This window comes from Lithobates pipiens, unplaced genomic scaffold (assembly GCF_037356315.1).
Source record: "Lithobates pipiens isolate NorthernLeopardFrog02 unplaced genomic scaffold, aLitPip1_a1.2 Scaffold_28, whole genome shotgun sequence".
NCBI lineage: Eukaryota > Metazoa > Chordata > Amphibia > Anura > Ranidae > Lithobates > Lithobates pipiens.
This window is the reverse complement of record NW_027507789.1, coordinates 8,644,022-8,657,670: the sequence shown is the minus strand read 5'-3', so window position 1 is coordinate 8,657,670 and position 13,649 is coordinate 8,644,022. Positions and strand designations below refer to the sequence as shown.

Here is a 13,649-nt window from a genome sequence, read left to right as displayed (position 1 = left end):
TGAACTGCTCACTTGCAGCAGTACATAGAACAAGTAATTTATAGAACAAGTAATTACGAAAACGACTTGAAGGGTTCCTCTGCATTATAACTGTTGAGGACAGCGCCTCTAGTGGCTACTCTACGCATCTGCCTCGCAGTAGATCGAAATTCAATCATTACACGTTAATAAATTGAATAAAAGAAGAGAGAGCTCAGTGAGGCGTTTATGGAGTATTATTATCACCATAAACTTTATTAAAATAAAAAGCATTATACTCACATGAAGAAGGGTAAATGTTGAGGAAGTAGATGGCGGGGGCTTTGTGACTACAGTATCTCACAAAAGTAAGTACACCCCTCACATTTTTGTAAATCTTTTCTTGTATCTTTTCATGTGACAACACTGAAGAAATGACACTTGTCTACAATGTAAAGTAGTGAGTGTACAGCTTGTATAACAGTGTAAATTTCCTGTCCCCTCAAAAATAACTCAACACACAGCCATTAATGTCTAAACCGCTGGCAGCTAAAGTCAATACACCCCCTAAGTGAAAATATCCAAATTGGGTCCAATTAGCCATTTTCCCTCCCCCCGGTGTCAAGTGACTCGTTAGTGTTACAAGGTCTCAGGTGTGAACAGGGAGCAGGTGTGTTCAATTTGGTGTTATCGCTCTGAACTCTCTTAGGCCGCGTACACACGGGCGGATTGTCTGTCCAACTTAGTCCGCTGAACCGTGTTTCAGCGGACAATCCGCTCATGTGTGGGCTTCAGCTGACTTTTTCAGCGGACAATCTGACGAACAAAGTCTTACGGAATTTCCGTAATTTTGTCCGTTCAAACTTGGTTTTGTCCGTCCAAACTTGGTTTCAGCGGACAGTCCGCTCGTGTGTAGGCAAGTTGGACGGACTAAGTATGGCGCATGCTCAGAAAGGATTTACACGGCCGAAGGTTGCATTGCAGTGTATTGGACGTCGTTTTTCTAGTCCCGTCGTACGTGCCGTACACGTCATCGCGCACGCTTTCAGCGGACTGTCTGCTCATCGTGTGTGGTCAAGTCTGTTCATTCAAATTTTGAACGGACTGTCTGTCGGATTCTCTGACGAACTTAGTTGGGCAGACAATCCGCCCGTGTGTACGCGGCCTTATACTGGTCACTGGAAGTTCAACATGGCACCTCATGGCAAAGAACTCTCTGAGGATCTGGAAAAAAGAATTGTTGCTCTACATAAAGATGGCGAACCTTGGCACTCCAGATGTTTTGGAACTACATTTCCCATAATGCTCAACTACACTGCAGAGTGCATGAGCATCATGGGAAATGTAGTTTCCAAACATCTGGGGTGCCGAGGTTCGCCATCACTGACCTAGGCTATAAGAAGATTGCCAAGACCCCGAAACTGAGCTGCAGCACGGTGGCCAAGACCATACAGCGGTATAACAGGAGAGGTTCCACTCAGAACAGGCCAAGTGAAAATGTCCAATTGGGGCCCAAGTGTCAATATTTTGTGTGGCCACCATTATTTTCCAGCACTGCCTTCACCCTCTTGGGCATGGAGTTTACCAGAGCTTCACAGGTTGTCACAGGAGTCCTCTTCCCCTCCCCCATGACGACATCACGGAGCTTGTGGATGTTAGAGACCTTGCTCTCCTCCACCTTACGTTTGAGGATGCCCCACAGATGCCCCACAGATGATCAATAGGGTTTAGGTCTGGAGACATGCTTGGCCAGTCCATCACCTTTACCCTAAGCTTCTTTAGCAAGGCTTGGAGGTGTGTTTGGGGTGGTTATCATGTTGGAATACTGCCCTGCGGTCCAGTCTCTGAAGGGAGGGGATCATGCTCTGCTTCAGTATGTCACAGTGCATGTTGGCATTCACCACCACCATGCCTGACTGTAGACAAGACACACTTGTCTTTGTCCTCCTCACTAAGGATGAGCCTGATGTTTGAGTCGAGCGTAAGTTCGACTCGAACATTGGGTGTTCGGCGGACAGCAATATGAGGCTTTCGCGGCAAGTTCGAAAGCCGCGAAATGCCGTTGAAGTCTATGGGACACGAACACGAAAAACCGAAAGTGTTAATTTTAAAGGCTTATTCGCAAGTTATTGCCAAAAAAGTGTTTGGGGCCCCAGGAGACATGAATCAATGCAAAAAAAAAAGATTTTTATAATGCTTAAAGTAAAACAATAAAAATGAAATATTCCTTTAAATATCATGCCTGGGGAGTGTCTATAGCATGCCTGTAAATTGGAGCATTTCCCCCGTGTTTATAACAATACCACAGCAAAATGAAATTTCTAAAGGAAAAAAAGTCATTTAAAACTGATCGCGGCTGTAATGTATTGTCCCGGCAATATAGATAATTAAAAATCATTGAAAAAAAAAACGGCATGGGTCCCCCCTGCCCAGTCCATTACCAGGCCCTTTGGGTCTGGTATGGATATTAAGGGGAACCCCGCACCCACATAAAAAAAGATTGCAGAGTACAGAGCGCCTCCAGGTGGCCATATTGCATTTTACAGAAAATTACAGAGCTGCAGATTGAAAAAAAAAAAGGCAAATTTTTAATAACATTCAATTACAATATGACTTGTGGCACAAATTGTATATTCTATATTATTATTATTTTTTATTTGTTATTCCCCCCCGTGCAAATGTGGAGCTACCCTTTAATTACATATAACTTACATATCCGGCAGCAAGGCGGCCTTGCTGCGCCGGATCACGTACCACTACCTAGCACGTGATCCGACTTCTTTCGGGTAGGGGGTGCGCGTCGCTGGCGGCCCCGCTCCTGCTGTGGTTATACACAATGGGAGCTGATCTGCGGGGAACCACGCACTCGATGTCCGCCGTCACCCGACGATCGTCTAGCATCTAGATCATCTTTTTTTTCAGTTTGTTTATCTCAGTTTATTAGCGCAACTCCCTTTTTGTATTTTACGTGTTTGGTGTGTATTTCACTTTTGAGTTGCAGCTTTTTTAGTTGTTTTACTAGCGCGTTTTTTTTTTTTTTTTCTTAACAAAAAATAAAAACCGCAGCGGTGATCAAATATCACCAAAAAAAAAAAAAAGCTCTATTTGTGGGGAAAAAAAGGACATACATTTTTTTTTTTTTTGGGTACAGTTTTGCACAACCGTGTAATTGTTAGCCCTTGTACACACGGGTCGGACATTCCGACAACAAAATCCGTCAGATTTTTTTCCGACGGATTTTGTCCGAAACTGGTGTTGTATACACACGGTAGGACGAAATTGTCGGAAAATCCGATCGTTCGGAACGTGATGACGTTTGTTTGTTGCGACGGGACTACGTTGCGGCTAGTAGCCAATAGCTTTGGTCTCGTAATTTGATCTGAGCATGCGTGGCACTTTGTCCGATCGGAATTCTCTACAAACGATGGGACTTTGTTGTCGGAAAATTTTATATCCAGCTCTCAAACTTTGTTGGTCGGACATTCCGACGGAAAAAGTCAGATGGAGCCCACACGCGGTCGGATTATCCGACAACGAGGTCCGATCGGACATTTTCCGTCGGAATTTCCTACCGTGTGTACAAGGGCTTAAAGTGGAGGACCACCCTAAAATAAAAAATTCCATTAACATTCTTAAAGAAAAAAAAATGTTTTTTTTTTTTACTTACCAGAAACCCCTGTTGCTAGGCAGTCTTCCAAATCTGCCTCCTCCTCTTCGGCGAGCTGCCCTCCATTGTATTCTGTGACACGTGCGCCGAGCGACTCGCGCATGCGCAGTACGAAACGGGCAGTGAAGCCGCAAAGCTCCACGGCCTGTTTCCCTTCGTTAAGACGGTGGCGCCGGCAGCCGATCCGATGGACGGATCGGGCCTCAGGGGGGCCGACATCGCGGGCTCCCAGGACAGGTAAGTGACCTTATTAAAAGTCAGCAGCTACAGTGTTTGTAGCTGCTAACTTTAAAAAAATAAATAAAAAATTGCAACTGGAACACCGCTTTAAAGTAACGCAGTGCCGTATCGCAAAAAAATGGCCTGTCATGTGGGGGGGGGGGGGGGGTAAATCTTTCCTAGGTCAAGTGGTTAAAGGCCCATGTTACAAATAATTTGGGTAATTATATTCCAAAGACATGCTGGTAGGTTAATTAGATCCTGTCTAAATTGTCCCTAGTATGTATGAATGTGAGTTAGGGACCTTAGATTGTAAGCTCCTTGAGGGTAGGGACTGATGTGAATGTACAATGTATATGTAAAGCGCTGCGTAAATTGACGGCGCTATATAAGTACCTAAAATAAATAAATAAAAATAAATAAATAATTAGAACGGAGATCCACTGGGTGGCAGTGCGAAGATCCACTCATGCTAGCAGGTGCCACATCCGAAACGCGTGTATTAGAGCTATAAAATGTAAAATATTATTATTATTATTATTATTATACAGGTTTTATATAGCGCCAACAGTTTGCTCAGCGCTTTACAACACGAGGGCAGGCATTACAGTTACATTACAATTTGGTACAAGAGGAATCAGAGGGCCCTGCTCGTTAGAGCCTACAATCTAAAATATGGACTTTATATATAGGCACCACATCAACCACATACTGGATTTTGTAAAAAAATAAATAAATAAATAAAATAAAATAAAAAAAAAGATTTATTTTTATTGTACATCAATTTTAAAACAGTTTAAAATCAATTGCATATCATTGGCAATTGCACTTATTATTAGGTGCAATTACCAATTATATTTAATTGATTTAAAATAGTTTTTAATTGATTTACAATAAATATTGTTTTTTTTTTTTTTTTAGTTTGTTTTTTAGTTTTTTTTTTACAAAATCCAATCTGTGGTTGAGTTGGTGCCAATATTTAATTGATTTAAAATTGTTTTTAATTGATTTACAATAAATATTGTTGTTTTTTTTTTTTTTTACAAAATCCAATCTGTGGTTGAGTTGGTGCCAATAAAGTCCATATTTGTAAATGTCTTGGCTCTAATGAAGACACATATTTAAAGGGCCAGTCCACTTGACAGTTCTATCTCACTTGTAGGCGGAGCTTGGTCGTCCCCCCCCGGCTGAGCGATATTACGGCAATGTTTAAAGTCAATTGGGAGCCCCTTTGGTCTATTTTTATCTGAAGGAGACAGATGGAGAGGACAATGCTTTCCGGTGACCCCTCTTTTTCTTTGTCTGGTTGGTGACCTCTCGATGTCTTTGGCAGGTGCTGCTTCTGGATGAGCCCACGGCGGGTATGGATTCCTGCTCCCGCTACACCGTCTGGAATGTGCTAAAGAAGAGGAAGGCCAACAATGTCATCGTGTTCAGCACACACTGCATGGAGGAAGCCGACATCCTGGCGGGTACGCAACCTTTGCTGATCGAAAACCAGCGCCAAAGAATAAAATAATGCACAACACCATCTCATAGGTGACAACCGCGACTCTTCCCGGGGGGGGGGGGGGGATACAATACACAGTCACTAAACAGTTAACAACATCAAGAGTCGTGCTTGTAAATGAATTCAAAATAACTCAATATAAAAATGACGCAGAAACAAGAAAATTGTTATAAAAAAAAGTGATATAAAGTCCGCAGTGAAAAAAATAAAATAAGTAAAAGTCCTCCTTCAGTGTTGAGAAAAGCGAGCTAAATCACGTGATCAACATCCATCACCGATGAAGACACGTTCCAATAGTATGACTACCGCCAAACGTATCAATCGCACGCTTCACCAAATAGTGTGTTGCGACTCCCCAACTGAAGAGATGTCGAAAAGGAGCCTGTGATAGGGCGCCCTGCCCCGGGTTCTCCTAGGCCAGGGATGGAGAACCTTGGCACCCCAGATGTTTTGGAACTACATTTCCCATGATGCTCATGCACTCTGTAGTGTAGATGAGTATCCTGGGAATTGTAGTTCCAAAACATCTGGAGTGCCAAGGTTCGCCATCACTGTCCTAGGCAATGCTTTCCGGCCGGTATCCCCTCCTACGGTATGTGAATATAAAAGACATGCTCCAATAGCGTAAGAAAAAAAACCATGGGTAGGATTTACTGAATAAAAGATATATTACACTCACATGTTGTAGAGCTGGGGAATGTCACGTGTGACGAAACACGCAGGACGGAGCGATGTGAGTTGACGTCATTGTGAATTCCTGGAAGTGCAGGGTGCTGTTGCTTGATTGCCCAGTGTATTGTTTTTTTTTTAATCTACGACATGTGAGTGTAATATATCGTTTATTTAATAAATCATGCCCATGGGGTTTTACGCTATTGGAACTAGAAACAATAGGGGGAGCAGACCCGGGCAATGTCACGTGTGACGAAACGCGCAGGACGGAGCGATGTGAGTTGATGTCATTGTGAATTCCTGGAAGTGCAGGGTGCTGTTGCTTGATTGCCCAGTGTATTGTTTTTTTTTTAATCTACGACATGTGAATGTAATATATCGTTTATTCAATAAATCATGCCCGTGGGGTTTTACGCTATTGGAACTAGAAACAATAAGGGGAGCAAAACCCCCTTCAAACACCAGACAGGTGGGGTTAGGATATTCTGTGAAATAATCACAGCAGGTGGGTGGAGTTAGGAACACCTGTGAGCTAATCACAGCAGGTGGGCGGAGTTAGGAACACCTGTGAGCTAATCACAGCAGGTAGGCGGAGTTAGGAACACCTGTGAGCTAATCACAGCAGGTAGGCGGAGTTAGGAACACCTGTGAAATAATCACAGCAGGTGGGCGGAGTTAGGAACACCTGTGAAATAATCACAGGAGGTGGGCGGAGTTAGGAACACCTGTGAGATGGTCACAGCAGTTGGGAGGCGTTAGGAACACCTGTGAAATAAGCAAAGCAGGTGGGCGGAGTTATGAACATCTGTGATATAATCACAGCAGGTGGGCGGGGTTATGAATACCTGTGAAATAATGACAGCAGGTGGGCGGAGTTGGGAACACCTGTGAAATAATCAGAACAGATGGGAGGAGTTGGGAACACCTGTGAAATAATTAAACACAAGGAGGGCGGAGTTAGGAACACCTATGGAATAATCCCAGCAGGTGGGTGGATTTAGGAACACCTGTGAAATAGACAGGCAGGTGGGCGGAGTTATGAATTCCAATTTAGAGGGCTTTTTTTCGTCTCTAGTAGATATGAGGACAGCGGTTCAGCCCACTTTTGATCACATGACTGGAGCCTTCGCTTCCATGGGACTTCTTCTTTTATGAAATGAATATTACATTTTATACAAAATATAATCCTCTTTGTAATTTGTATTTCAGACAGAAAAGCCGTCCTGTCCCAGGGAGCCCTGAAATGCGTTGGATCCTCTCTGTTCCTCAAGAGCAAGTGGGGTGTCAGCTACCGCCTCAGGTATAGTGCAATGCCATTGGCTGATAACAGATTCCCATCCCATGGGCAGCCAAACAGAAGGTGTGCAAAGTCCTTCAGTGTGTAAAGTAGAAAAGCCTGTCCCGTGCCAGCAAAGAAGGACCCCTTGCTCTCTGTGTGGAAGCAGTGGCCTCTCTCCTGGCATCCCACATGCCCCATGCTGACTCCGACCTATAGCCCTACAATTACCAATGCTCATGCTCCCTACTGATTTGAGAGCTCCGGCTCTAACCTCTGCAGAGAGGCCGCTGCTTAAACACAGACAGTTATTTTTAGACAGAAGTAGGTAATGGTTAAAAAAAAGCATTCCAGGTATGGAGATATTTATTGTTACATTGTTCCAGATTACCTGTTGGATCCTTGTAGAAGCGGGAAATCACTGTATTAGACACTGCTACTACACCACTACTACACCGATACTACACCAGTAGTACACCGCTACTACACCACTAGTACACCACTATTATACAACTACTACGCCACTATTACACAACTACTACACCACTAGTACGCCGCTACTACATTGCTATTACACCACTACTACACCGCTGTTACGCTAGTACACCGCTACTACACCACTACTACACTGCTTCTCCAGTGATCGCCACTGCCTTCCATGTCCTGTGCAACTGCCCTGCTGCATTGTGAACGCAGGGGGTCGGCTGTTGGGCACTATTCAAAGAACACTTCGTTTTTTATGAATGAATGCAAAATGTTCTCTGATTGGATGAGGTATAACGTGGGAAAAGTCACCAACCCCCCTCTCCAGATCACATTGCATTCATTCAGAAAACACAAAGCGTTCTCTGAATGGCGCCCAACTGCCAACCTCCTGTGTTCGCAATGCAGCAGGACAGCTGCTCGGCACAGGACCCGGACGCTAGTGAAGATCACCAGAGTGGCAGTGTAGTAGTAGAATTGTAGTAGTACTGTAGTAGTGGTGTAGTAGTATTGTAGTAGTACTGTAATAGTGGTGTTGTAGTATTGTAGTAGTGGTGTAGTTGTATTGTAGTAGCAATGTAGTAGTATAGTAGTGGTGTAGTAGTACTATAGTAGTGGTGTAGTAGTATTGTAGTATTAGTGTAGTAACAGTATTGTAGTAGTAGTGGTGGTGTAGTAGTAGTTGTGTAGTGGTGGTGTAATAGCTGCGTTGTAGTGGTGTAGTATTCCTCTAGTAGTGGTGGTGTAGTAGTTTTGTAGTAGTGGTATAGTAGCTGTGTAGAAGTGGTGTAGTAGTACTATAGTAGTGGTATAGTAGCTGTGTAGTATTATTGTAGTAGAGTGGTGTAGTATTATTGTAGTAGTGGTGTAGTAGTATTGTAGTTGTGGTGTCTACTTCAGTGATCTCTAGCTTCCAGGAGCATTGGCCATGTATGGTATATACATAGATACATTGGCCCAAGCAGGGTCAGTGTAACTATGTTGAAAAAATCCATACCTGGATTTTTTTTGGCTGTGTTTGTCCCATGGGGGAGTTTCCCCTTCACTTCCTGTCTTGTATACAAAGCAGGAAATAAGAGGAAATCTCTCCGAAGTAAGATAAATCCTTTCTTAGTTGTCACCAGAATAAACGTCCTTTCCCCTCACCTCCTGTTTTGGTGACAACTAAGGATTTCGGATTTCCCATCAATGTTTGTCCCACTGCCAGGGGTCACCAGGACGAATAGAGGGAGTGATTCCCCCCAGTGGGGACACCAACCTCAAACACCCATCAGAGGTTCTAACCCCCCATTACCACTTTATCCAAGACTAAAAACATTTTCTCTATTAGATACACTGTGATGGTTGATGTCATTGGGGTCGGTCTTGTGGGTCTTTGTGATAAATTCTCTTTTAGTGACCAAACAAATGTGTCTTTCCGTTCAGCATGGATATAAAATCCTCGTGTAACATGGCGTCTGTATCTGCGCTCGTCTCACAGCACATTCCCGGGGCGAGTCTGATGCTGGCCACTGAGAACTCCCTCATCTACGGCTTACCATTGAAGGATGTAGACATCTTCCCAGGTAATTGGCAATGGTCTGTACTCAGCCTTCTGCTCACCCCTCCTATCAGTAGGGTCTTCACCGTCCCCCCATGTACATGAGTTTTTCTTTGGACTTGCTCTATTTTGTTACTTTATGGTCCAGTTAAATTGTCTCTATTCTGGATTTTGTTACGTTGTGGTCCAGTTGAGTTGTCTTTATCCTGGATTTTCCTAAATTCTGGTCCGGTTGAGTTGCCTTTCTTCTTGATTTTGTTACAACATGGTCCGGTTGAGTTGTTTTTATTCTGGATTTTGCTATGTTTGGTCCGATTGAGTTGTCTATATTCTGGAATTTGTTACATTGTGGTCCAGCTGAGTTGTCCTTATTCTGTATTTAGCTACATTTGGTCTGGTTGAGTTGTATGTATTCTTGATTATGCTAAATTGTGGTGTGGTTGAGTTGTCTTTATTCTGGGTTTTGCTACTTTTGGTCTGGTTGAGTTGTCTTTACTCTAGATTTTGTTACATTGTGGTCCAGCTGAGCTGTCCTTGTTCTGGATATAGCTATATTCCATCTGGTTGAGTTGTCTTTATTCTGGATTTTGTTACGTTGTGGTCAAGTTGAGTTGTCTTTATCCTGGATTTTCCTAAGTTCCTAAGTTCTGGTCTGGTTGAATTGCTTTTATTCTGGATTTTGTTACAACATGGTCTAGTTGAGTTTTCTTTTCTCTGGAGTTTTCTACCTTTGGTCTGGTTGAGTTATCTTTATCCTGGATTTTGCTAAATTCTGGTCCAGTTGAGTTGTCTTTATTCTTGATTTTGTTACAACGTGGTCCGGTTGAGTTGTTTTTATTCTGGATTTTGCTATGTTTGGTCCGATTGAGTTGTCTTTATTCTGGAATTTGTTACATTGTGGTCCAGCTGAGTTGTCCTTATTCTGTAGTTAGCTACATTTGGTCTGGTTGAGTTGTATGTATTCTTGATTTTGCTAAATTGTGGTGTGGTTGAGTTGTCTTTATTCTGGGTTTTGCTACTTTTGGTCTGGTTGAGTTGTCTTTACTCTAGATTTTGTTACATTGTGGTCCAGCTGAGCTGTCCTTGTTCTGGATATAGCTATATTCCATCTGGTTGAGTTGTCTATATCCTGGATTTTCCTAAGTTCTGGTCCGGTTGAGTTGCCTTTATTCTGGATTTTGTTACAACATGGTCCAGTTGAGTTTTCTTTTCTCTGGAGTTAGCCAAGTTTGGTCTGGTTGAGTTATCTTTATCCTGGATTTTGCTAAATTCTGGTCCAGTTGAGTTGTCTTTATTCTTGATTTTGTTACAACGTGGTCCGGTTGAGTTGTTTTTATTCTGGATTTTGCTATGTTTGGTCCGATTGAGTTGTCTTTATTCTGGAATTTGTTACATTGTGGTCCAGCTGAGTTGTCCTTATTCTGTATTTAGCTACATTTGGTCTGGTTGAGTTGTATGTATTCTGGATTTTGCTAAATTGTGGTGTGGTTGAGTTGTCTTTATTCTGGGTTTTGCTACTTTTGGTCTGGTTGAGTTGTCTTTACTCTAGATTTTGTTACATTGTGGTCCAGCTGAGCTGTCCTTGTTCTGGATATAGCTATATTCCATCTGGTTGAGTTGTCTTTATTCTGGATTTTGTTACGTTGTGGTCCAGTTGAGTTGTCTATATCCTGGATTTTCCTAAGTTCTGGTCCGGTTGAGTTGCCTTTATTCTGGATTTTGTTACAACATGGTCCAGTTGAGTTTTCTTTTCTCTGGAGTTTGCTACGTTTGGTCTGGTTGAGTTATCTTTATCCTGGATTTTGCTAAATTCTGGTCCGGTTGAGTTGTTTTTATTCTGGATTTTGCTATGTTTGGTCCGATTGAGTTGTCTTTATTCTGGAATTTGTTACATTGTGGTCCAGCTGAGCTGTCCTTGTTCTGGATATAACTACGTTCCATCTGGTTGAGTTGCCTTTATTCTGGATTTTGTTACGTTGTGGTCGAGTTGAGTTGTCTTTATCCTGGATTTTCCTAAATTCTGGTCCGGTTGAGTTGCCTTTATTCTGGATTTTGTTACAACATGGTCCGGTTGAGTTTTCTTTTCTCTGGAGTTTGCTACCTTTGGTCTGGTTGAGTTGTCTTTATCCTGGATTTTGCTCCGTTTGGTCCGGTTGAGTTGTTTTTATCCTGGATTTTTCTATGTTCAGTCCGGTTGAGTTGTCTTTATCCTGGATTTTGCTAAGCGCTGGTCTGGTTGAGTTGTCTTTACTCTGGAGTTTTCTACCTTTGGTCTGGTTGAGTTGTCTTTATCCTGGATTTTTCTATGTTCAGTCCGGTTGAGTTGCCTTTATTCTACATTTTGTGTGATTTTTCCATTTTCTAGGATTGTTTTCAGCTTTGGACAATGACTGCAGCCTGGGAATCCTGACCTATGGAGTGTCGGTCACCACGTTGGAGGATGTCTTCTTCAGGCTAGAAGCAGAATCTGATGTGGACCAAACAGGTAATGATCTCCTGATCCCACTGATTGATCCGAGATCCGTTGTCTCATCTGGAAATGCTATGAAAGACAGAGGCATGGTCACAACTCCATTCCTGATCCTTTACTTCCTGGGAATCCATATTAGCATAAGAATTATAAATAGTCAATTTTGGTTGAGAGAATTTTAGGTAGATTGAATCATTAAGATCTCATAGAACCTTTTAACATGTTGTATTTTCCAAATGTAGTTTTCAAGCTTTTTAAATCTGATGGTTTTATTAACCACTTCAATACCGGGCACTTTTACCCCCTTCCTGCCCAGGCCAGTTTTCAGCTTTCAGCGTGGTTGCACTTTGAATGACAATTGTGCGGTCATGCAACACTGTAGCCATATGACATTTTTATCATTTGTTTTCATACATATAGAGTTTTCTTATGGTGGTATTTAATCACCACTGGGTTTTTTTTTTTTTTTTTTTTGCTAAACAAACAAAAAAAGACAGAGAATTTTGAAATAAATATATATATTTTTTTATAGTTTGTTATAAAATTTGGCAAACAGTTAATTTATCTCCTTCACTGATGGGCACTGATGGGCTGCATTGATAGGCTGCACTGATAGGTGCCACCGATGAGGCGGCACTGGGGGGCACTGAGCAGTAGGCACTGATGAGGCTGCACTGATGGGCACTGATAGGTAGCACTGAAGGGCACTGATAGACGGCGCTGATGGCCACTAATAGGCTGCACTGATTGGTGGCACTGATGAGGCGGCACTGGCGGGCACTGATCAGGAGGCACTGATGAGGCTGCATTGATGAGCACTGATAGGTGGCACTGATGGGAACTGATAGGTGGCACTGATAGGCACTGATAAGCACTGGTAGGCAGCACTGATAAGTGACACTGATAAAGGGCATTGATTGGCAGCACTGGTGGGCACTGATTAATGGCACTGGTAGGTGGCACCGGTGGGCACTGATTAGCGGCACTGGTGAGCACCAAGGGTATCGATGTCCCTGTAACAGAAGCTGGTTAATGACTTTCTCTTTTTCCTAATGCTGTTAGTGTGAGGGGAAAAAAAGCTGATAACCGGCTTCTTGTCACTTCGGTGATCAGCTGTCATTGGCTGACAGCTGATCACTTGGTAAAGGGCCACTGTGATTAGCCCTTTACTTCGATCTGTGATCAGCCAAGTCCCGAGAACTCGGTGATCACAGAGCGCACCGCCCGCGCACCGCAGGCATTTTGAGCCTACGCGGTAGCCGTCTTTCATCTATAAGTGAGTTAATGTATATGGGCCCAAGAACAGAAATCTAAATTCTTAAGCCGCGTACACACGGGCGGACTGTATGGCCAACTTAGTCCGTCAGACAATCCGACGGACAGTCCGTCCTGCTTTCGAATGAACGGACTTGACCACACACGATGCGCAAACAGTCCGTCGAAAGTTTGCGCGATGACGTGTACAGCACGTACGACGGGACTAGAAATAGGACGTCCAAGACACTGCAATGCAACCTTTCGCCGTGTAAATCCTTTCTGAGCATGCGCCATACTTAGTCCGTCCAACTAGCCTACTCACGAGCGGACTGTCCGCTGAAATGTGTTTCGGCGGACTAAGTTGGCCAGACAGTCCGCCCGTGTGTACGCGGCTTTAGGCTGCATTCACACCTGAGCGTTGCATTTTTTTCATGTTTTTTTAGGTGTTTTTTATTGGCCATTTGTATGCGCGTTTTTGTACAGCATTCAAATCATTTATGAGCTGTGTTATTTTTTTTATTAGGCAATAGAGAAAAATATCATCTGTTTCATCATTTGTTGCTTTGAATTTCAGCGTTTTCATCCGTTTTTTATTTA

General features: G+C 43.1%; 1 protein-coding gene across 3 annotated transcripts in view; it reads left to right on the top strand.

Moving 5' to 3' along the window:
• The window catches only part of ABCA5 (ATP binding cassette subfamily A member 5), a 175,782-nt gene that overhangs the window by 117,115 nt on the left and 45,018 nt on the right, over positions 1-13,649 (top strand). For all 3 annotated transcript variants that reach the window (XR_013263453.1, XM_077458668.1, XM_077458667.1), the window contains 4 exons: positions 5,178-5,316; positions 7,236-7,326; positions 9,211-9,350; positions 11,691-11,810. Coding sequence is in view for 2 of the 3 variants with exons in the window: in XM_077458668.1 (XP_077314794.1) it covers positions 5,178-5,316; positions 7,236-7,326; positions 9,211-9,350; positions 11,691-11,810 (490 nt within the window). In the remaining variant the exon portion in view is untranslated. The remainder of the gene's footprint in view (positions 1-5,177; positions 5,317-7,235; positions 7,327-9,210; positions 9,351-11,690; positions 11,811-13,649) is intronic.